The sequence below is a fragment of the Protopterus annectens genome, chromosome 2.part1, assembly GCF_019279795.1.
Source record: "Protopterus annectens isolate FY-2018-M chromosome 2.part1, PAN1.0, whole genome shotgun sequence".
NCBI lineage: Eukaryota > Metazoa > Chordata > Ceratodontiformes > Protopteridae > Protopterus > Protopterus annectens.
In genome coordinates, this window is record NC_056729.1 from 1,512,395,221 (window position 1) to 1,512,421,321 (window position 26,101).

Consider the following 26,101-nt stretch of genomic DNA (forward strand, 5'->3'; position numbering starts at 1 on the left):
GCACAAAGAAGGCAATATCAATGAGCAGTAAAGCTTTATAATGCAGCAATACAAACATGGGAAAATGCAATGTCATTAAGCAATAAAAGAGTTATAATACGACAATACAGATATGAGAAAATGCAATGTCATTGAGCAGCAAAATTCTTGAAGGCAGCAGTCCTAACACGAGCAAAATGCAATGTCATTGAACAATGAAGATTTACAATGCAACAATACAAATATGAGAAAATGCAGTGTCATTGATCAGTACTAACACCTTCAACCCCTTTGATCAATTCTAAACAGACCAACTATGAAACACTTTATTATACCCTGTTCATTGGCCAGTGACTACTTACAGTCTTGCTGCCGGCATGATGTGACCCAAGTTGGACCTCATATGGATCCCAGTTATTTGTAATCCACAAAGCATTTGGGGGGGGTCCACAATCTTATAAAAATATAAAATGACGGCCAGAGCCTCTCACCCAGCTGGTGAACCTGGGAATCTTGAGGCAATGTTACAACTGCCTCATGTACACAGACAACCCTCTCCTCCTCCCAACAAATTCCAACACATGTGAGAGATGCAACCATATAGCCAAACTGGAGGCTAAGCTCTCTCAACTCAGTACTGGCATAACCAGTCAGGAGGAGAAGGAAACCACACTCACTACAATTCCAGTCTCACATAGACCTACCACGACAGCAAACCAAATACATAATCACACAAAAACATATTCGGAGGTTCTAAATAAAGATCTGCCTAAGCAGCAGAGACCTCCAAAACAGACACCCAAGCAACCGCTACCCCAAAACAAAACACGTGCAACACATATCTCACAAAGCCAGTGTGCCAAACAGTCACAGCCCTTAAGGCTAAACAACACACCTGATACACTTGTAATAGGTGACTCTATTGTCAGGCACACTGACGTCCCGCTCACCAGGCTGAACAAGGAGAGGGTCATGGTGAGCAGCCTGTCGGGCGCTAGGATCCGCCACATAACACAAGCACTCAGGTCACTCCAAGGCAAGTACAAATATGACTCAGTCATTGTCCATGCTGGTGTGACTGACCTGAGATGTACCTCCCTGGACTACATGAAAAGAGACATAGAGGAGCTCTCTGAGCATGTAGCCCAGGCCGGTATGACCCTGACCTTGAGTAGCATCTTACCCTCACCAAGAATGATGCCACAATATGAAGACAAGATGATCAATTTCAACAACTGGCTTAAGTACTGGTGTCATTCAAAGGGGATCCAGTGCCTATCAGCCTGGGATGATATGCTCAACAAGCCATGATGCTTCGCTAGGGACGGCTTGCACCTGTCACCCCTGGGCTTTCGTATATTGGCAAAGGCTCTTGCTAACCCCATAGTGCCTTTTTTAGGCAAAGCTCAAAAGACAAACCCACCTCCATAGGTATCACAAGGGATAAGAAACTAAGAGTAACGCTACTGAATGCCAGAAGTCTAAACCTCAAGATGCATGCACTTGAAACTCTCCTTAGCATGGAGAACATCGATATCTGTGCAGTAACAGAAACCTGGTTCAGGGCTCCCGAGAGCACCCCAGCACTACCAGGTTATACCTCATACCATGCTTTTCAGCCCCAAAACTTGGACCGAACCACAAAAGGAGGGGGAGTATCGATATTCATCAAAGATACCCACACCTCCAGGTTGGTGGCACAGCATGAAGCATCAGAGACTATCCATGTGCAACTAACAGTGGGTAAAACTGCCTTCCAGTTTATAGCCTGCTATAGACCACCCTCCCAAACCCAGGAACCCCACTCGGCCTTCCTGAGAACACTGGAAAATATGAAGGTCTCCCCAAACACCATTATATTGGGTGACTTCAACTACCCAAACATAGACTGGGAGCATTACTCTAGCTCCAACACCCTAGCCCAAAGGTTCCTAAAACTCATAAACTCAAATGCTATGGAACAACTTGTTACCACTCCCACAAGAGGGGAAAACATACTGGACCTGATCATCACCAACATGGGGACTCTATGCTCCAGACCAGAAGTGTATCCCTCACTGGTAAGATCAGACCATAAACTGATCTCACTGGATATTCACATCCCGACCCCACCCCCTGCCCAGAAAACCACAGTGAAAAACTTCTCTAAAGCAAATTTCACACTCCTCAAAACCAAGTTGGAATACTTCAAAGCCCCTGGGCCCATGGAAAATATGGCCCAGACCGCAGAATCCTTTATAAATGCATTCTATGAACACCTTCAGGAATGCATGGATCATGCAATCCCAAATAAAACCAAGACCCAATCCTCCAAAGGCAGACATCCTGTCTGGTGGACCCAGCCATCAACAAACTATACAATAGAAGGAGGAAGCTACTACATGTTAGAGCAAAATCCCAAAAAGGGAAGGCATCTCTGATCAGTATTAGCAAAAAACTAAGGGCACTCATAAAATCGTCTAAGGCCAGCTTCGAGAGAAAAATTGCACAGGACACTAAGGATAATCACAAGGCTTTCTTTAGTTATGTTAGGAACCTGGGTGGGAATTCCCAGATATGCTCAGAATTAGTCCAAAATGACAAAAAATACACCGAACCCACAGACATTGCCAACATCCTAGCTGACAGGTTCAGCAAACTTCTCCCTCCCCACCAAAAGGGCAAATATCTATCCCAGCAGAGTGCTGCCCCTGACATCTCAGATGCTCAGGTAAGAGCCGCCCTCTCCAAAGCAAAAAACACAGCATCAATGGGACCAGACGGTGTCCTGAGCTGCGTCCTACATGAACTCCAAGAAGAGCTAAACCCAAACATAAAACTACTGTTTAATCTCAGCCTTACTACAGGATATGTACCCAAAGAGTGGCGTACAGCAACAGTGGTCCCTCTCCACAATGGTGGTGCCTCAACAGACCCTGGAAACTATCGCCCCAAAAGCCTGACTAGCTTCGTCTGCAAAGCTATGGAAAGGATCATCATGGACCTCATAAATAAAGATATTGGGGACCTACAGACACTGGATCCTACCCAGTTCGGCTTTGTTAAGGGCAGTTCCTGCCTCTTAAACCTTTGAAACAGTCACCAAGACCATTGACGAAGGGAAGGTGGTCCACACAGCCTACCTGGACCTCGCAAAAGCCTTCAATACAATATCCCACTCGGGCATTATAGATAAGCTCACCAGCTTAAATATAAACCCCTATGTCACTAGATGGGTTGCAAACTGGCTCAAGGACAGAACCCACATGGTTAGAATTGCTGGAGCCATGGCAGACTCCAAACCAGTTACAAGTGGTGTCCCACAAGGCTCAGTCCTGGGACCTCTCTTGTTCGGTATATATTTCTCGGAGGTACAGGCCAACACAGAAGGACTGTGGCTGACCAAGTTGCAGATGACTGCAAACTGGGCACCATAATCGACTCTCCAGCCGACACAAGCATCCTCCAAAAGGGCCTCATAGAAACAGACAACTGGTGCCAGAGCCATGGCCTCAAGCTAAATGCCAAAAAGTGTATAGTCATCCCCTTTGGCACAAACAAAGTGCCCACAAATTACCACATTGGTGGTAATCCATTAAGTACAGAAGAAGTAATTAGGGACCTGGGGACCCAAGTTGATAGCAATCTCTCATTTGACAACCACGTGGCCAAAGTGGTTAGAAAAACATTTTATATAGCCCACCTAATCATGAAGGGATTCACATCTAGATTAGGGGAGGTCATTGTGCCTCTTTACTCATCCCTCATAAGGCCCATAATCGAGTACAATGCCCCTTTTGGGATGTACCTTACCAAACACCTGCAGCAACTGGAAAGACCCCAAAAGTACCTCACCAAGAGGGTCAAAGGGCTCAAACAGATGCCATATGCTGCCTGGTTAAAGAAACTCCAGCTCTACTCAGTGGCATACCGCCTGCTCAGAGGCGACCTGTGCCTGATGTATAAAACCATGTCCAACCTGGAATTAAGGGACATGCTGCACTTCAAAAAATCCAAATCCCATCGAGCTACACACTCGAGAGACTTGAACCTCAGCACTGAAATAAATAGGACATGCTGGAGGGACAGATTCATAACCCAGAGGCTCCCTTCACTCTGGAATAAAATCCCAGTCCAGGATAGGCAGAGTCCCTCATTGACTCTCTTCAAGAGGAATCTTGATGAGTGGATGGGAGATCATAGGTTTACCCATGGTATCACTTCTGTGTCACTGTTAGACAGAGGCACAGTATACTAACCTCGAAAAAGGGCATAGCAAAATTAATTTAAAATGGGTGGCGAAAGTCAAACATACTCTGGCTAGGCTTATAAATGCCCTAGGGCAAATAGCCTAGTATGAACCTATGAACCTATGAACCACTCCATCGAGAATATCCTAGTGACCAGGCATTGTGGTTCCTCTGATGAGAAAAGTAGAAAATCACCTGCCAGACCTCTGGTAATCATCTATGGCTTCTCTGTACTAGGCCCAAAGGAACTCCTTTTCTTGTTGAATCATATACAGACATGGAACTACTGGTTTAAGACTTCTCTCCTGATTATACAAAATACCATCATCTAGGATTTCAGTAACAGACAGTTACCATCTGCTACTTCACTTCCCTGTCCCAAAGCACTAGAAAGAAAATCCAGTCATGCTGCAAGGCCCTTTTTCCCTTCAGCTTCCCTGTTCAGTCTTCCCTCCTTCAGCTAGTATCTCAGTCTCCTCTTTCACTTTCGAAATTGTCTTTTATATCCCAGAAAAGGAGCTCCACCTTGTGGTGTAATGAAAAACTACAGTCTATTACTTCTACAATGAAAGGGAGCTAGACTCAGAAAGTACCTGGAGTAACAGGATGTGGACTCACCTGCATTTTCTGAAGAATACAAAGTCTGAAACTCAAATGTTTGTCATTATTTAATGACGTAAATCCTTAGAGATTTTTCCAAAAAACAAAGATTTTATGATGAACAGAACAGTGTGAGGCAAAGATGTGGAGATTCTGTGAAAATATAGACATTTGCAAAACATGGGAGGTGAATGTAATCATCAGGGACTGTGTTACACTGTCTTTCTAACAGTGCTTGCTATATTACACTGCCTTTCTAATAATGCTCGCTAAATCACATTGCCTTTTTGAGCGCTCACTCAGTGCTTTCTGAGTTTGAAAGCCTGTAAAACTTTTAACATTTTTTTTTCCTTTTCTTTCCTGTAACTAGTAGTACTTGGAGCAGATACAGCTCCATGCACTACAAAGAATTATGACTGGGTCTCCAATCATAACCCTCAATTATATGTACTCAACATGGATGCCAAGATTCACCTTGAGAATGAATTTCTTGGCATGCATGTCTTGAACAAATAATAAACATGTTATGACCATCTGCCGAATCATATTCCTCTATATCATTCCTGCCTGCATAAGTTATTTCATTTATGTTCTACAATAATTTGGGGTTCTCTTTTAAGGTGGATTCTAGAAAGTTTTGAGTTTCCTCAAATATATATTCTGTTATATATTCTCTTATATAGGTCACACAGTTAACCAACTTTCTGTTGATATATTAAAGTCTTCTATTATTTTCACAGTTATTTTAACATTTACTCCTCCCCTACAATTACACCAAACTAAGAATTTATTTTCTGTTAAATATAACATGTTTTCTGTTGCTGTTTCTAACAAGCACATATTTACTCCCAGTGGGAGCATACTGAGCAATCTTTTTTTTAATTTTGTTTGTATAAGCAGTTTCTAATAGCCTTTAGTGCATTTTGTAGATATTTGGAGTCAAATAGATTGGTTATATTATATTGAAATCAATTTGATATTAATAACCAAAACTTAAGTACCTCTTCTTAATTTAACTTGGTTATTTTGGATTTAAAGACATGATACTGCTGCAAATGTAGTTTTTATTTCAGTCAAGCTCATATTTATGTTCAGCCAATATATACGGTATTTTTGAAACTTGAAGCTAGAATATAGCTTTTTATATCTGGAAATCCCAGGCCTCCATTATTCCATGTTTTAAGGTACTACATTGTCCATATTTTGCAAACTAATATGTGCATAGTCCATTAAACCTGCCTGTAAAGAAAACAACATAAAAATGTATACTTCTTCAATACTAACTGCACAATGCATTGACCTTTTGGTGTCGTAATCTGTAATGTGATATACTTCACCTCCCTAATCAGAAATTGTGCAATGAGCAGATGAGTTTGTATACATTTCAAAAGACATTAAAAAAGATAAGTACTGGCTTACTTGTACTAGTCAGTAGACCATCATGAGGGAAAAGTAAATAAGGAAGTGAAAGGACAGAAAATCTAATGTGATTGTAGTGATTTGTAGGCATTCTGGAACATGCTCAAATGTTTTTAAAGCATACTGGATACAGTAAATTTCAAAACTGTGTGTATTAGTTTTGTTTGTTACCCTTCATTCCACTGGCTGTCAGCAACTGTAGATGGCAGCAGTACCTATATTCTTGGTTGCAGCAGAAGCAGTGGACACTTTGATGGGTGTAGAAAAGTTACAGCATGAATTGTAAATTATTGAATCCCACTTTAATGCATTATTACTCTGACACTGGTTGTAATAAGAATGTAGAGTTTGTTGTTGAACATAATGATTTGGAAGTCAGCATTCTGAATCAAGTCGAGCATTACAGTAGGGGTGGGGGTTAAAACTGTAAGAAGTTAATGAGCTTTATCCTGTATTCCTGTGGTTGGCTTCCTTGTTCAGTACTTAAATAACCAAACAAAACTTACTGGCCACTCCAACGAAGAACTGCTTGTGCCTAGTGTGTTTGCTCAGTTAATAACTGAACAGTAAAAAACAAAAAACAAAAACATCTGTCTTGACTTCAAAGCATTAACTCTCCCCTCTGAAGAACTGAAGGGTATGCAGAGCTGCAGTTATCATCATTAACTATCAGTGTATATGAAAATCAGTAACCTTTGAGAAGTGTATACACACACACACACACACACACACACACACACACACACACACACACACACACACACACACATATATATATATATCTATTGTGGCTGTGTTATCTTTGTAATTTTGTGCATACGCATTCAGGACCTCCAGAGACAGAGCAACTTGTTGCATCTATTTTTCTTTTTTTTGTTTAATATAGTTAGGAACAATGGGTTCTGCCTGTTACCTGTTACCATTTTGAAAATACCAAAGTCATGGGGACAATAGGCTGCCGGCCTAAAGCAAATACAAAAATGACCTGCAGCCAATGTTCTTATGATAAAGCAGCCTGCATTCACCAACAATTACTACATACAAAATTATACATTTTCATTATTTTTCAAAATCATTCAGTGCATTTATTAACAGCCATTGTACCTTTGAGCTCTGCTGCTTCAGATAATGCTGTCTGGTTCAAGCTGATATCTTAACCTACATTTAGAGCACTTTTATGCACATTAGTCAATTACCTTTATGTTCGTAGTTCATAGGTGAATAATAGAGTAACTGATCTTATGGGCCATTCCAAGCCTAGCCAGTAACCCATGTTCAGAATCAAACACCATACCTTGGTGTTTATAAGGTGACAATCTTAATGATTATGCCAAACCCATAGTCACTGTTGCTGAATAAATGTTAGTAATGGTGTTAAACAAAGGTATAGAGTGATTAAACACATTCATTGTATCCTTGTTTTGGTAATAATTTAAAAATAATTAAATATGCAGAAAAAAAGGGCTGAAGACACATACCTGCATGTGTAGCGCTCCTTCCCCTTGCGAAGTATTGAATCTGATAGTGCTGGTGGTGGTGACCGGAAGTTGAAAGGATGGTGTGGTAAGGACTGTAATGAATTTGCAGCATCTGGTTTAAGTGTCCCATAACTTTCTAGTTTTTCTGTCATGTGTTCTATTGCAGACATCTACATTAAGCGACACAAACAGAGAATAAAGTCAAGCTGTATTAATACCCATGAAGACTGTATTCATCAGACTTAAGGTTAAGGAAATAAATGTGATTAATAACTACGGCAACATTACTGAGTCATAGTGTACCACAAAGATTATCTCAAGATATCACCAACACTTCATCCTTTAGTGAGAGGCTAGTATGCTTCATTCTTGCAGGGCATGAGTTATGCTCTACTTCCCTTTCCGTCTCCCTCTGGTGGCCAATGGAGTAAGTACATTGCCTGCTAAACCATAAAAAACTTATAGGATAGGAGTTACTGAATGATCATGAATGATCAGCCATGAGATGAAATGCAGTCAAACATAACAACTGAAGGGCCTTATACCTCCCTGAGGTCCAATATTTCTCATATTTCCCAACCAGAAAAGCTTATCTGAACAATGTAAGCTGAATAATGTGATGTGATGTGTGTGTGTATGTCTATATGTGTCTGTGTAACAGTCTGGGTATGTGGAAAGTGCCCCTTAGCTTTGGAGGTTGGCCAGCTGTTATACCTCAGGCAGGATATAACTCATGTAACTAAAGCTACTGCAGCACTGATGAAATGACGGACATGAACACTTTACAAGACAAAAAAAATAGTGGACTGGAATTTAAAACTTGTCTTGGATTTTGAAGGTAGCTAATGAGCAGAAGACATTATTGCAGCTAACTTTGAAAGGTAAATACAAGATTTTCTGAGAGCAACCCTCTAGTGCAATCACAAAAGCAGACGATCAAATAAACACACACACACACACACACACACACACACACACACACACACACACACACACACATTTATGCACACACACACACACACACATATGCAGCTTCATTTAACACACTTCACACAGCTTCACTGATCTTAACTGGACTGTGAGTACTCCCATAGAAGTGAATGTTTGACTGTTACAGTTTTATACTGGTCACTTTTTCATCCTAGAGTAAAATTTTACTCTGCCAAGCAATTCTCTAAATCATTCAGCAAAGCAAATAAGAGACGTGGACATTTCTGGGGGAAAACACATAGCTAATTAGCATTAGCCATACCCCCGATTAACACATCGGCATGCAGCTCTGTCCAAGAGGCCACTCTGAGAGGTCCCTGTGAGGGAAAACCTCAATGACAGAGTGGTTTCTGAAATGGGAAGGCTTAGCATGATGTTGAACACAGCAGTGCTACGACTTCCCTATTGTGCTAAACCTTTCTGAATCCCAGCCAAAGGAATCGGTCACCATATTTTAATATTTCTTTTATCTACTTTTTTTATATATTAGCTTTATTATACCATCACATATGCTTCCATACTATATCTCTTCTGACAACCATTCTTTCAAAGTACACATAAAATATTTATTTTCTTCTATATTCATGCTCTTTTAAAATAAATAATCCATCCCATCACTTTCCGTAATACTTTGTTAATCCTAAGCCACAGTTATAACCTTCCAGTCAGGATCTTATAAGGACAGCCACATAACAGAAAGTTGTTTCTAAATGCTGAATGATTTCGCTGTGGTTTTGGAAAAGCTACTTGACTACAGATCAGACTGATTTATACAGCTTCATGTAAAGTAGCTACATATTCATTTGAAATAAATACAAATGTGTGTGTGTGTGTGTGTGTGTGTGTGTGTGTGTGTGTGTGTGTGTGTGTGTGTGTGTGTGTGTTTGTGTACATATGTGCTTATGAATGATTAAGAGACAGTCTCATGAAGAAGCATTCATGAATCACAACTAATTGATAAAGTACTCCTATGCACATTGTCGAGATATGATTGTTCACCCCCCCTACATACCTTGAACTTATATATACCATCTCTAAGGTTGCACAACAGTGGGGAGGGAGAAATTCCCCCGAAAATGCCACAGAAATTTTTTTACAGTGATCTTATTGACGCTTTGAAGCTTATCTATGAGGAGAAGGAAACTGATTACTGTAGTTGTGATTAAGCAGTAAACACCTGGTACAGTTTAGGATGACTATATATATATATATATATATATATATATATATATATATATATACACACACACACACACACACACACACACACACACACACACACACAGACACACACACTCACACACACACGCACACACACACACACACACACACACACACACACACACACACACACACACACACACACACACACACACACACACACACACAGCTAGCTGCATTACAGTAGAAGGATATAGCCTGCACTACAACACAGGTGGCGTACATTCATTTTAGTAGTGGCTGAGGCACATGCTTGAGCTGGAAGGGGTAGGGGAAATGAAAGACAAGACAGAGCCTGGAGTGGGGGTAGGGGTGGGGGTGATCGGGCATGATGATTTCTGTTGGAAACTGGAGCAGAACAGTGGTAGCCATGTGGATTGAGTAGGTAGGACTGCAGACTTGTCCACACTTGGGCCTGGGGTACAACTGCTTCCAGTAACTATGTCTTATTGCTTAGATCTGATGCTGTATCTTTCATCTATTCCTCAACAGATGGGTTACTGAATCCACGTTGGATCTGACTTTGGCCACTGTCAGACTTTAGAGCCAGTGCTCGGGCTCATCCCCTTACCCATACCCACTGCAAGGGAAAACAGTTGCCACTCGTTATGCTTTGGATGTGAGCTCCTTTGCTCAGGCTGGATTTAAATGAATTAAAACTAGACTTCTCAGAAGTCAATGACAATGTCAGTGGTCTTTGGTTGAATAAATTTGCAGATGATTGCAAATTAGGAGCTGTCATTGAATCTCACACTGACTCAAATGTTCTCCAGGAGGGGCTGACACAGAGAATGTGAAGCAGAGTTCCTCCCTGGCCCAATTCAAATGCAACTTGGACAATTGGATGGGAAACCATAAATTCATCCCTATTTTGGCATCTATGTCTCTAATGGACACAGGTAACCTGTAAATGGTTCATCTCCCAGACCCATGCTTACACTTATCAAGGGTATCAGAACTTGTCAGAGATTTGGGATGCATGGCTAGGCTTAAAAAGGCCCTTGTGGTCATTAGCTTAGTAAACACTTATGAACCTATAAATTATTTTACTTGGTGTATCTCTGTTCTTTATTCACTATCCTTTTTTTTCCTATTTGTACCTTCCCTTAAAAACAAAAAAAAAAAACAAACAAAAAAAAAAAACAAAAGAATATTTTTGGTTTGTCCCATTATTCCTATTTGTCATTCTTTTGGCACCCTCTCTTCTTTGGCTCTCGTATATTAGCAGTTTAGCATAGCTTAGTTGGTATTTGGTATAGTACCTTTTCTAGTTTATTTATGGTGGTTGCTGTTGCCATTTTTTGTCGCTGTTGTGGTGTGTGGATTGCCGCACATACACACATCTTATTCAGGAAAAGTTTTTTTGCACTGATGAGCTTGTTGCTGAGCTGGAATAAAACATATGTTGGCCAGCTTGCAGCTGCTTTCCACGGTTCCCATTTTCCAGTGATATAAATGTCTCTTTTAACACAGCACTGGGTTAAACATTTTGTTGGCAGCACAAAATGAGAGATTTAACTTGCTTCTCTACAGTCATTTATATTTGCTGGACTGAGACTGAATCAGGTCCATTTGGATCAGTGCACTATCCCAATTACCAAAGGAATAAATAAAAAAAATAAATAAGAAACTTTTTTTTTTTTTTATGGAAGCTTGAGGCTGAGGATGAAGCAAACGAGTAACTGGAACACAGTAGGAAGCCATAGATCACAGAGCAGTTACTCTATTGTAGGGCTCGGTCTGGCCTTCCTGACCTCTTACATGTTTACAGGCCACTAGAGTGTACTCATAGGGACAACCCCAAGACATTGTTTGCAGCACTCTGCTGCTGATGCAAAGCAGTATTGCCAAATAAAATATACAAAACTGAAAGAAGAGAAGAGAAAAAAATGTAAATTAATCATTGAAGTAGGATTTTCAATACTTTCTGTGTTGATCAGAATAGAGAAACTGAACACAATTCATATCTATTAACACGTAGCCGAGGCTAAATTTAATAATATTGTGATGGCATTGGAGAACAAACAAAGCAACTGTTTAATGGCGTACAAGGAAGATAAAAAAAAATTGGACACTTCACTGGCATTCAGTTTCCACTGGAGCTAACCAGTTCAGTGTAAGGTTATGTCTTTTTCTAAGCATCATGAATATAATTACTGGAATGAAGGTAATTGCTTATAGTCACATTTTGGGGTGCAGAAGAAATTTTTATACACTTCTGTAAATTAATTTGGGAATTATTTTCAAAAGTACTTTGATAACTACAGCCACACAGTCTTTAGTTTTGGAATAGGGTTATAGTCAGACTCTTTAAGTCAAATTTATCATCCTGCTTGTAAATACATTTGCAATGTCTGCCATTCTCATTTGCCCTGTTTTTCTACCTAATGTATGTATTTATTTATCTAAGTAGCATTTGTTTACCAGGATTTTCTTGTTAGTAGAAGCCAGGGAGAAAAACTCCAACTATAAAAATGTACAAAAGGTGCAAAAAGCAGATAGGAAATATAATGACTTTAAGCATTTTAACAGAATGAATTCAAATAGAACACATAGTAAAACATAAAATGACCATAGGCTTAAAATGGCTCGCAAGGGCAATTAGCCTAGTACTAATCTATGAACCTATGAACCACAGTACATATTGATATGTAAAAAATGTTGTATGTTATGAATAAAATGTAATCCATGAATTACAACAATGGTTCAAAACAAAGAAAATTGAAGTAAGGAAAAAAGAAAGTCACTTGCAACAGCATGCTTTAAGGTTTGAGGAAAAAACACTTTGGAGGAAGTCATCCAGGAAAAAAGAGGTCATTGTTCCCCTCTACTCATCACTCATTAGATCCATTATAGAGTACATTGTCCCTTTTGGTATGTATCTCACAAGACATCTACAACAACTGTAAAGGCTGCAGAAATACCTCAGAAAGAGGATTACTGGCCTCAAACAGATGCCCTATGCAGACTGTCTCAAAAGACTACAGCTTTACTCTGTCGCATATCGCCTACTCAGGGGTGATCTCTGCCTAACATACAAAGCTATGTCAAACCCAGAGCTGTTGGACAAGCTCCACTTAAAGAAATTTCAATCCCTCCGAGCTACACGCTCTAGGGACCTAAACCTTATCACCACAATAAACAGAACATGCTGGAGTGATAGATTCCTGCCCCAGAGACTTCCCATACTCTGGAACAAACTACCTATTTATATCAAACAAAGCTCCTCATTAGCACTCTTTAAGAAAAATCTTGATGATTGGATGGGAATTAGGAATTTCACCTCAGGGATCAACTCTGTGGCTCTGCTTGACAGGGGCACAGGAAAATAATTTTCTTGGGTGGCGAAAGCCAGGGTACCTTTTTGGCTAGGCTTGTATAGGCCCTAGGGCTGATAGCCTAGTACCTACCTTTGAACCTATGAGCCTATGATAGTTACACAGCAGAGTGCAGGATGAGTAAAGTAAAAAGGTAAGTTTGAAAGTCATTTAGTTTATATTTGTCTTCTAAACAATCAGCACAATTATCATTAGGTATTTGTATTCGTTTGTGCTTATTTAGATACCTTTCCAGATATATCTCTGTCCTTTCTATCTGGCATGTCTGTCTATCTATCTATCTATCTATCTATCTATCTATCTATCTATCTATCTATCTATCTGTCTATCTATCATGTTTCTGTGTTTTTTTCATTGTGAACATATACATATATGTTTGATTTTGTGTCTCCACACGCACTTGGTTATTTGCGTTTTATAATTTGCCAGCTTGTCTCATGACATATTTCTGAGTGCTTAGTGCTGGACTTGCCTTATATCTGACTCTTCCTTTCTAGTCTACCAATTTAATTTTGTTTTTCCCAGAACAGATGAATAATAAATAACTATTTAAGTGCAAAGTAACAAGTTTAATGCCTGCCATTTCATGTGCTGATATGCACAAGGCAGTGAAAGACACACTCATTATATGTAGGTTTTATTTTAATATTTTAAGCCTTAATTATAGTTTGCATTGGTTCCATGCCAGGTACTTCCAGCAATATCCTTTGCTTTTGGTTTTGGAGTGTTTGTTCTGGAACTCTGCTAAATACAGATGATTTGACCTTCTGATGTCACTGGCTAGTATTATCTTGGATTCAGACTAGTAACCAAGATTTTTTTAACATTAAGTGTAGGTATGATTGTTATCTGGCCACATGTGTTGCCGTATTCCTCATAAAGTCTATCTGTTCATCTTTTAGTCATTGACAGGTCATTGCTGAAGAGAATTTCTTCCTGATGAGTTTCCTCAGTGAGGTTCCTTAGTGGGGAATATAAAAGAAAGCTATTCAGTGGAAAAAAAAGCCTGACCTAGGGGTTTCTTTATACAGTTAAATAGAGACATATAAAGATGTTGACCAAATCCATTTTTTAAGGTATCAAGTCATTTCAGGCATTCCAACTTTTTAAAATCTAACTCCTAAATATTTGCAAAAAAAAAAAAAATATTGGTTTTGTAAATGACTCTGTTTTCTTTATAATTTTTTTTCTGTCATGATATTGTATTGTGATATAACTGTACTGTAAATTCTTGTAAAATACTTGTTTATTTCTCTTTTGTATACAAAATGACTTCTGGAGCTTTTCTCTCTGGGCCTCCGGACTTTCTCGATCAACAAATGCCAATAAATAATAAATAAATAAATAATAGATCACCATCCCTTCTTTACTCTGCCGCACCCTGGTCCTTTCTATCTTTTGTGTTTCGTAGCAATCTGTAAGACCATCTGCTGCCTTGCATAATGCAGCTCATTCTGGCAATGCATGTCAAAGCCCTAACGACCTCCTTGAACTTTAGTTTCTTAAATCAGTCTTGAATCTTGCTCATCCAGTTGCCAACCATGCCTCCTTCAACTCTTTTTATCTCTTTTCCCGAACTCCATCAATCTAATTGTCCTTATATTGCATAGTTATTATACTTCCCCACTCTCCTGTCACTTCTGTCACTTAAATCATTATAATAGCTACCCTCTGTGCATCTCTACCATCCAATCTCTCTTTCTGTGTATGGCCAGCATAACTGGATACAGGATTACAAATTTCACCCTACTAGTGCCCTGTGCAGGGGGAGAATGACCACAACATACTTTGAGTTTGTACTTTGAATCAAGCCATCAGTTTCCTGGTTTTCTATCCTAAACCCAAAAGTGAGGGAAAAAGGATTCTTCACACTCTAGAAATGAACAGGCAACTCAGGTATTATCTTGAAAGAACTAAGTCCACATATATGTATAACACTGACTTACAGTTTTGAGCTGTTACTAACACTTTTCAAAACAAGTTATTAGCATAATGTTCAACTGTGGATAATTGCTACCTGGGTTTCTTCTCTTCATGGCCTTTTTGTTGTAGCGACTACACTGAGTAATAAACTGTAATGAATTAATTAATTGATAATAACTCATTAGCATATCTTAATTGGAAACTCTCTTGTACAGCAAAACATTTGACTCATAACAATAAAATGTTCTTACTGGTGAAGGTGACAAAGATGGAAACACAACAATGACACATTTTCTGCACTTGTCACCACATGTACCATTCTAGATTTATTAATGTGTAGCTATACACAGCCTGTTACCAGAGAAGTCCCCATATAAGTAGCCATCAATGCATTCTTACTGGTGTGTAAATAGTCTCACTGCAGTTTTAGGATTGAGGTGTAGGAAGTGGGCAGTAATGTATGGTGATAAGAAGACAGTGCACATGTTCATTTGTTTAGATTCCATCTTGAGCAGCTTGAAATTAAAGGTAACATTATAGCTAAAAGGCACACACACACACACACACACACACACACACACACACACACACACACACACACACACACACACACACACGCACACACATGCACACACAGACACACACACACACACACACACACACACACACACACACACACACACACACACACACACACACACACACACACACACACACACACACACACACACACGTTTGTAGAATACCAGCTTATCAAGGTATGTTTTTCAGTAGTGGAAGATTTGCACATATGGCTTAAATTCTTGCTTTCCCTGTCAGAACTGGGGATAAATGCTGCATTAATAATGGAAGCCTGCATTTGTTTGTTTGTTTATATATGTAAAAAGTGAACATGCATAGCAATATCTCTTTTTTGAACCTCACCATTGTTTGCTTTGAATAGGCTGGTTTAAAATTAAACAATACTTTTACATACCTACTTCTAAGTCTATAAAAACCGATACGTTTAACATTCTAAAATATTTTTGATTTTTGTTTCTGAGGGTTGCTTGTCTGTGCAAATAAAGGCTTGTTTTGGAACACTACCTGGTTTTCATCATTTTTTGGAAATTATTGTGACTGAGCTCATCAACAAAGTTTTAAGACCACTAGTTTCTCTTGTTTTTTTTTTTTGTTTGTTTATATATGTCAAACCATCCTATCTAACTCTCCTAATCATAAGGGGATCATGTTAAATTGCATTTCAGAAAATGCTCCTTTTACCCGTTTTTTTGAAAAGCAAGTATTATTGAGGATACGCACCAAAATCAGCTATTATTTTCCCATAGTTAAATTTGCACATCTTGTTTTTCACTTATATAATGTATTAATCTTAGGCCCGGCATTATAAATTAGTTGTTGAAAAACGTTTTGCTTTAATTTCTTGTTCTGCTATACATTGTAGCTGGCATTGATCTGATTTAAGGCTTATGCGGATCAAATCTTCTGTGGGTGAAATTTTGCGGTGTCATCTTCTACAATTATCCCTTAAGTAATCCTTCATGTTAGTCTTTCACTGTATCTGGGTAAGAGTGGTACATAATCATTGTATGCCTGGAGTTTAGAATGGCTTGATTGCATTTTCCCATTCATCGTGCTCCGCATATAGTAGCTAGCTCATATAATATGTCTTAGAAGTGAACCTCTGTCTATACAGCAGGTAGTTTCATGATGCCAGGCATTAATTATTCCTCCTGGAGCATTCTCCTGGTCAGAGACTAGCCGTCTGTTACCAGCAGCTCAGGAAATACACTGCTATGACCATGATGGAGAGCTTGAACACAGTTAAAATCAATAAGTTTGTGATATTGGTGGAAAGAAACAGTAATCAGCAAAGAAGCCTTTGATACTGACATATTGTATTAAAGCATGTGCATTTGCTAATGAACCAGTGGAATAATGAGGTATGCAAGTCAAAGTATAAACTGCATTTTTGCACGGCCTTATTGGTTATACAAGAAACACATTTTTTTTTACTTTTCCCATAGTTATGGATTTCAGTAAGCCATCTGTTCTACGTATTCTTCTACTGTGCAAAATTCAGCACAATTAATAAGTATAACACGTTTGGAATAACAAACCTCAGAGTGAACTGTCACAAAAATACTGAACGCTGTGTGACAGTGACATGGCCTTTTTAAATGTCATATTTCTAACAAGTGCAGATAGTATATGTTATTCCTGTATAACAATACACCCTTTTTCAGAGTTGCTCACTGCAGTAGAATAGCTTTATAAAGTACACTTGCCTCTAATAATATTTTTTTCCAGCGTAACCAGAGCAGACTGTTATAGCCAGGTCTTATAAATAAAGAAAGTGCTTTATTGTAAACAGTTTTAATTATTTGGGACTTAGCTTGTGTGGCTAACATGTGTGGTACTTTAAACATTCTTTAGCAAACTGTCTAAGACAATCCCTTTTCCATATCAGTTTTTCAGTAGATTTATATTGATAATTTTAACTGCAACCCACCCACATTAAGTCTGTATTTTTCCAGGGCTTTATAAATTTCTCACAGTGTGACCAGGTCCTTGGTCTCTCTCTTCATCCACTACAAGACTCTTCCTAGCTGTTCTCCCTGGTATTCTAAGTTAGACAAACACAGGATGTTGCTGACCGGACCACTGCCATTATCCCGGCAGGGCTGAAGTTAAATCAAGGGAAGTTATTATCCAGATTCTTGGGCTGCACTGAGACAATGAGTAGACTAAGTTTAGCTGTGAAACCAGCCAGCAGGCAGCATTCACAGACCATAAGCTTATTTGTTCAAGAAGAAAAAATCTATTAGCTATAGACAATGCAGTTAAGTAAGGTGAAACTCAGACAGACTGCAAGGACTTCACAAAGCAGTTTAGAATAATGGTAACACCTCCCAGAAACTCCCAGATCTTGCAAACCCTATTATAAATTAGTAAATGTACCCATTAAGTGAGTTACCATCCATAGGATTACCATGTGTCCCTCTTTGAGCAGATGTGCCCTGTGAAAAACACTAAAAAACGGCAAATGTCCTGAGAGTTTAGGACAAAAAAAATATCATAAGTTTTTTTAATACTTGCATAAAATGGTTATTTTGTATCTGAAATATTATATGAAATAGCAGAAACAACTCAAATGTTACAAGATTAAGCTATTATTTTGGCAAAAAGCGAAGCTCTGTCCTTTTCACTGGCTATGGGTATATTTTGTCCTACAAAATCTTACATTTCTACAAAAAATATCCCATTTTGGGCATTTGAAAATGTGGCAACCCTATAATATTTCTTACAATAAGAAAGTGAAATATTTTGTTGGGGGTGCATTACTGTGAGTTATGTGTCCAGTTCCTTTTAATACTTCATGTGCATTTTTTAATCCTTAATTATTTTTATTGCTGTGTTTGCTGACTCCCACAGTAACATTTGTAGTGACCAGAAATCCTGTAATTCCATGCAAGGTGGCACATAGGACATCTGAAGCTTGGATTCCAGCCTGTAGTATGCAACAGAAATTTGGAAAGCCCTATTCTAATATAGGGCAACAGAGTGGCATGGTGGTTAGCTTTCTGCCTCACGGTGCTAGGTTCTTCAGTTCATTTCTGTGGTATCTTTTGCACAGACTCTGCATGCCCTCCCTGTGTCTGTAGCTTTCTCTAGGTACTACAGTTCCTCCCACATTCCAAAGACTTAAATGAATTTATGATCCTTAGAACTGTCCATTGGTATGTGTTTCCTATACAAGTGTGTGTGTGTGTGTGTGTGTGTGTGTGTGTGTGTGTGTGTGTGTGTGTGTGTGTGTGTGTGTGTGTCCTGTGATAGACTGACATCCTTCTTGGAAGTGATGTCTCGGTTTTGAATCCATTGAGTGCTGGGATACTCTTGCACACTTCCTGTTCTAGAACCAAATAAATCAGGTAAATGGATAATGAATAAATTAGTGAGTGAATGAATAAATAAACGAGTGAATGTACAGATATCTGCTGATTCTGAGTTGTACAGAAATGAAGTGCATCTACTGTGACTGTAGTCAGTCTTTGAAAGACTGTACTTATGAAAGCTCAGGTAAGAACTGCAGGTAGCCAAGACTGTCATACTAGACGTCATACAGTGATGTCATATCTGTTAATTTCTGGTTTCATTGCTTGTAACTTGGCTGCAGGCCATTAGAATAATTCTGCTAAATAGTAAGATAGTGGAGTTACTAAACTGGAGAAGCCCTTCTAAGATTTTAAGAAGTGAATGTTTTTTTTCTCTCCTTTTCCTCTTTTTTTTTGTTTTTCTTTTCTTTTTTTATAGCTAAAATATTTGTCTGTGCTGTACGCTACATTAAGTGTAGGTTTTTAATATGGCATTCAGGCATGGCTGCTGTGGACTTGAAATGCTTGATTTCCATTTGGTAAGGCAATATTCTGGGCAGACCAAAAGATTATTATATTCTATCATTCCAATGCAGTCAGTTGCTTCACCTGAATAATATTACCTAGATTGTATTATACTTACTGTTACATCTTATATCTTTATCCATTTGCAAATGTTTTAGACAAACATATTAGGGGCAGCACAGCGATGCAGCAGATAGCATTGTCATCTCACAGCAACAGGTTCTCTGGTTTGATTTATGGGATGAAGTGTCTTCTGAGCAGAGTTTGCATGTCTTCTCTGTGTTCGAATGGGTTTCCTCCAGGTGCTCCAGTTTGCTATCACACTCCAAAGACATGCAGTAGTTGGATTGGACACACAAAATTAGCCATAGGTGTGAGTGTGTGTACAAATGTGTGTTATGGAAGAACAGCTATGGCAGGGCTAGCCATCAGGTGCTGTGAACCTAGGCTCTAGGTGATTGTCACTGTTGAAGTGATACCCTGACTCCATGTGCAGAAATGGGAAATGGGGCTGAGGATGGATCAATTTGTTCCTAACTTGGTGTAAATGATTTGATTCCATGCTTTTTACTACTGTTAGGGATATGACTTAGAAAGAAGAAACAGACCAGCAAATGTAGTTTGGGCCTCATGACACATAATATGTACATAAAATAAATGATATTCAATGGATTTTAGTTTCTAACGCCTTCAGTAAAATGAATTTACATTAGGTAAGCACTGTAGTTTCAGTAGCATTTTAAGACAAAACTGAGGAATAGCACTCAGCTTGATGTAATGTTTAGGCTGCAGCTGAGGAAGGTAATTTGCAGAACAGAAGGAAAAAGCTGTAAGCAGACTCACCAGCTTAGTTACCCTCTGGTTTCCCCTAAGCCTTGAAATAAGAGCTCTTAAAGTGCTGTTAAATTGTATGGACTATGCATCTCAGTAACAGAGCTAGAGAACCTTCAGTTGATGTGAATCTTAAGGTGAAGCCACCTATAACACATAGGTTCTGAATAACACATAGGTTCATACTAAGCTAACTGCCCTTGCGAGCCATTTTAAGCCTAGCAAATTATCCCTCATGAGACTCAAACCCTGCACCTTTTGTTTGTAAGGCAAACACCTTAACCATTAGGCCACCCTCCCAACCCTGCTATATACATCACATTCCATTGGTGAGGTATTAATTATGTTTGTTTGTTGAAACAGGTAAATGAGCTGGTCCAAGGAAAACTTTTCTCACCCACGACCCTGGTCCAAGTTAGACAATCCATTGAATTTTTTTTTACTACAGAAAGAACACATACAAGTTAAGCGACACGATGCATATAGAAACATAATATTACTTTTGTATTCTGTATAAAATAAACCAAGATGGTGAAAACTGTGCATAACTGATAAAAATGTGAGGGTGTATTAAACAGTTAAAAACAGTTAAAACATAAGCATGAGTGTACAAAGTACAGTAGAGAAAAATTAAGTTTGACATTTCAAAAAATTCTGCTAACTGCATACTCTGTGAGGAGAAATAAATGGCAATGATCATAGATGCAAAAGGGATGTTTATAAGATGCAGTCAAAAGAAATACGCAGGGCAAAACTATGCAGTGTGTGTGTCTAAGTATTTTAGATATATACGAACAACACTATTTTGGCAGTAAGGAATAGTTTTATAGTGGTATAAATGTATAGAAAAGCAGCAAGAGCCCATGCACATGTGCAGCGGGCATTTACATATTGTCCCTAAAACAATTATACTTGCCCTGTGTTGAGCGAAAAGTGAGGACTGCAGCTATAAAGGAAGGGACATCAGAAATTGTGTCCAAAGTGAGAAGACAGTGAATACCATGTAGAAAATGAGAACAGACACCAAAAACGCTTTCTTCCATAACATTCTGGTTAACATTTAACTGGTTTCATAGATTCATACTAGTCTAACTGCCCTTGTTGACCATTTTAACACTAGCCAATTACCCACATGAAAATCAAACTCTGCACCTTGTGTCTGTAAGGTAAACACCTTAAACTTTATGCCAACCTCCCACCTTTAGTGGAGTAAAGACATCACTAGTGGTTTTGGAATAATAGGACAATACATTACAGAGGTGAGTTTTTTAATACATTTATTGATGAGGTAAATCCACACAAGTGTCTCTTTTTAGGAGCAACACAGGGACACTACTTGTTTAAATGACTTATTGAGAGTCGCACAGTAGACTCTGTTGAAGGAAGCAAACACTGCACCATTAGTGACAGGAAGCAGTTAATTAACAGCTCAGACCCTTGGCCCTCTGAGCTACCTGACAGACTTCAAGAAAAGAAGTTTATAAATGAAAGAAGAAATGAATGCACCTTCCTTTAATGTTTTGGAAGAGAATTAACTTGTCCTAAAAAGAGGCACTGGCCTTTCCTTTTATAGGAAAGAGTGTGAAACTTGCATAAGTTGTTTTGCCCCTTGGGCAGATAGCCTAGTATGAACCTATAAGAACTGGAACCCTGTAGACACTGTGGTGGGCTTTAATGAAATAGGGAGTGTCTATTACAGTTATGGGAATGGGTTTGTTTTTATAAATGGCATCCTTTAGAAGTTAAAAATTTAACATCCCTATTGTTAGTATGAAACTGAAACAGAATACAGGTCACTGTTTGCAGAAGATGAAAACTTCACATGATTAAGATAGCACGTCCAGCTACAACTAGTACTTGCACAAGGGTTCAGTGGTCTCAGAAGGTACATTTATTTATTCATTGGTTTGTTTATTTATTTATGTATGTACTTTGGTATTTATTAAATATCCTGAATATTGCTGATACACTACATTTCTGCTGCATCCTTCTTCCTGTATGTCTCTTGATAGCCTTGTTTCTCTCCCATCTTTACAACATCCCTTTTTGCTTTCCTCATGGCATATTTTCAATATTCTGCCCACAAGGTGTTGAATATTGCCAGCAGTGGCTTACTAGAAAATACTTTTACAGACATTCCTTAGACCTGAGACAGTATCTCAGGAAGGAATGCAGTTAAGGTTATATAATATAGTTGCCTTTACATTTTTGTAGGGATAAATAACTAGATAATAAAGATTATATTTGGATAATAATTATTTAGTGTGCAGCAAAATTAAACGATGCAAAGAATTAAATGTGGAAGCTATTTTATGTTTCTACATACAAATAAGTTGCATCTGTCCATTGTATTTTTCTTTCCATATTTTCATCTGCAAGACAGTTTTTCTCCTCCTCCTCTTACTAGGGAAATGTTTGCCTTATTATTACCATTATTAGCCATACGAATCCCCAAAAATGATTTGAAGCACCCCAAGAAAATGTAGGAATACATTATAAATCATTACAGCACATCTGCAAAGCTTTATATGGAATTATGCTAAAATGTAGCGTGTGTGTTATACTGCAAACTATAATGGAGTAATGCTGCTTAGTAGTTATTACTTTTAAAGTTTTAATGTTGAAAACACAACTGTGTACACAAAAAAATGGTGTTTATTCTTAAATGTCACGATCATGGGATAATATAAATTAATATATAGCATTAGTCTTAGGTTCATAGGTGTGTACTAGGCTAATGGTCCTGGGGCCATTACAAGCTTAGCCCATGGGATTACCCTGGCATCGTGCCACCCGACCTTAGTTTCCAGTGCCTCTGTTGAGTAAAGCCACTGGAGTGATCCCTGGGGTGAGTTTTCCTATTTCCCATCCACTCATCAAGATTTCTCTTGAAGAGGGCCAGTCAGGCACTCCACTTGACATGTATGGGAAGTCTATTCCACAGCATGGGCAGTCTCTGGGTTATGAACTTGTCTCTCCAGCATGTTCTGTTAATTGTGTTAATGAGGTTGAGGTCTCTGGAGTGTGTGGTGCAGAGGGAATGGGATTTCTTTAGATGTAGCAATTCTAACAGAGCTGGGTCAGACATGGCTTTGTAAGTCAAGCAGAGATCGCCTCTAAGTAGGCGATATGAGACAGAGAATTGTTGGAGTTTTTTTAGTCTTAAGGCCTAGGATCCTCTTTGTGAAGTACTTTTGTGGCCTCTCCAGTTGTTGCAGGTGTTTAGTGAGGTACATGCCAAATGGGGTATTGTACTCAATGATTGGCCTAATGAGGGAAGAGTAGAGGGAGACAATGACCTCTTTCTTCCTGGATGCAAAACCCTTAGTAATGAGATATGCCACATAAAAGGACGTTCTGACCACAGTGGCAATGTGATGGTCAAAAGAGAGGTTGCTGTCAGCCTGTGTTCCCAGATCTCTTATAACACCTTCTGTGTTCAGTGGACTACCATCGATGTGGTAATTCATGGGAACCAGGTTTTTCCCAAAGGGGATGACAACACAGTTTTTGGCATTGAGCTTAAAGCCATGGTTCTGACACTAGTCGTTGGTCTCAGTGAGGACTTTCTGTAGGATGTCAACATCACTCGGGGAGATAATAATAGCTCCCAACTTGCAATTGTCTGTGAACTATGTCAGCCAGAGTCCCTTTGTGTTGGCCTGGACTTCAGAAAAGTAGATACCAAACAGGAGAGAACCCAGGACCAAACCTAGTGGTACTCCACTCATGACAGGTCTGCAGTCTGACTTGGAGTCAGCTACCTTCACACTGTGGGTTCTATCTGTGAGCCTGTTTGCAAACCCACATAGTGATATAGGGGTTGATGCCTAGCTTAGTGAGTTTTTCTATGATTCCTGAGTGTGGAATGGTATCAACGGCCTTGGCCAGATCAAGGGAGGCTGTATGAACCACCTTGTTTTCATCTACAGCTCTGGTGACTTACTCAAAGAAGTTGACCAAGTTGAACAGGCAAGATCTAACCTTCACAAAACAAAACTGTGTGGGATCTAGAGTTTGGAGATTCCCTATATCCTTGTTTATTAGGTCCATGATGATGCATTCCATAGCTTTACATATCAGACTCATCAGGCTAATGGGGTGATAGTTCCCTGGGTTTGTAGTTGCTCCTCCTTTGTGGAGAGGGATGACTGCAGCAGTGTGCCATTTGGTAGGGACAAAGCCTGAGGTGAGGCTGTGATTGAACAGGGCACACAGATGACGTGCTAGTTCACTCTGTAATTCATGTAGAACACAGCCAGGTATATCATCAGGTCCCATAGAAGCTGTATTCTTGGCCTTGGACAGTGCTGTTTTAACCTGTGCAGCAGTAATACTGGGTATCTGGCAATCTACTGGTATTGTGACTGGTCCCTTGGGGGGAGGGGTAAAGTTGGCACTGAATCTGTAGGCCAGTATATTGGCAATATCTGTTGGCTTGGTATAGGAGGTACCATTGTGCAGTAGCTCAGAGCAAATCTGATATTGCCGTGGAGATTCTTTACATAACTATAGAAGGTCTTGTGGTTTTCTTTACTATCCGCTGCAATTCTGTTTTCATAGCTAGCTTTAGAGGATTTGATGAGGGATCTCAACTTTTTCTTGAGGCTGATAAGGGAGTTTTTCCAGTCTTGGCACTTCACCTTATTCCGCATCAGTTTCCTCCTTCTGTTGTAGAGTTTGTTTATGGCAGGGGACCATCAGATTGGCTTCCTTTTTTTGGAGGAGAGCATCTTGGTTCTGTTGGGTATGGCTAGTGTATGATTCGGCGGTCATGCAACTGATCTCCATTTGCATGGGTGCCATGAAGTTAGCCACCTCTGTTTTTAGGAGCCTAAAGTTAGCTTTGGAGAAGTTTTTCATAGTGGTTACCTTTGCAGGGGTGGGGTGTGGGATACATGTGGATTTCCATGGTGATTAGTTTGTGGTCGGGTCTAGCCAGGGAGGAGTTGACTATTGGTGTAGAGCAATGGTCGCCCATGTTAGCAATGACCAGGTCAAGGATTTTGCTACCTGTAGTGGGGATAAGAATGAGCTGGTCCAGGGCATTGGAATTAATGAATTCCAGGAAACGTTAACCATTTTAAAAGTATTCCTTTATTATAAACTGGAATTTTGCAGTAAATGATAAAATGTTATAAAACAAAAGAGCTGAAAGATACTGTTTCATTGCTGTAGTGCTATAATGGCTTTTCAGTTCTGTTGTAATAATTTTGATTGTTTTATGCATGTATGCAGTTATTGGTAAGCAGGCTGAAGTGGTTACAACAGACTGCTTATTACCATAGCTATTGAGGCTTGAAGTTGCATGGATCATGACCAGAACTTGAGGTCATCTGTAATGAAAAGTCAAAGCCAACCCTCTACCTTATAGGCAAGTATGACTGCATGAATCATGTAACAGTATTTAATACTGTCTCTGACTGTTGTATTTGTTTGTCTATATGACTTCTTATTCTGTGTGCATCAGTTTGTTAGTCCTGTTACACACCCATTCATTCATTATTCAGTTGTCTGCTTTATCCATTTCAGGGTCAGAGAGTAACTAGAGCCTGGCCTGTACACTCAGTAATTCCACATAGGACACCAATCTTTTGTGGGATGCATAAACATATGCTTATTACACCTACTGATAGTTTGGAGAAATGCAAGTTCACCTATGGTATGTCTTTGGAAGGTGGGAGGAAACTATA

General features: G+C 39.2%; 1 protein-coding gene across 6 annotated transcripts in view; it reads right to left on the reverse strand.

Moving 5' to 3' along the window:
- The window catches only part of PRDM16 (PR/SET domain 16), a 2,576,872-nt gene that overhangs the window by 134,919 nt on the left and 2,415,852 nt on the right, over positions 1-26,101 (reverse strand). For all 6 annotated transcript variants that reach the window (XM_044062971.1, XM_044062974.1, XM_044062970.1 and 3 more), the window contains one exon: positions 7,706-7,875. In XM_044062971.1, the coding sequence (XP_043918906.1) occupies positions 7,706-7,875 (170 nt within the window). The remainder of the gene's footprint in view (positions 1-7,705; positions 7,876-26,101) is intronic.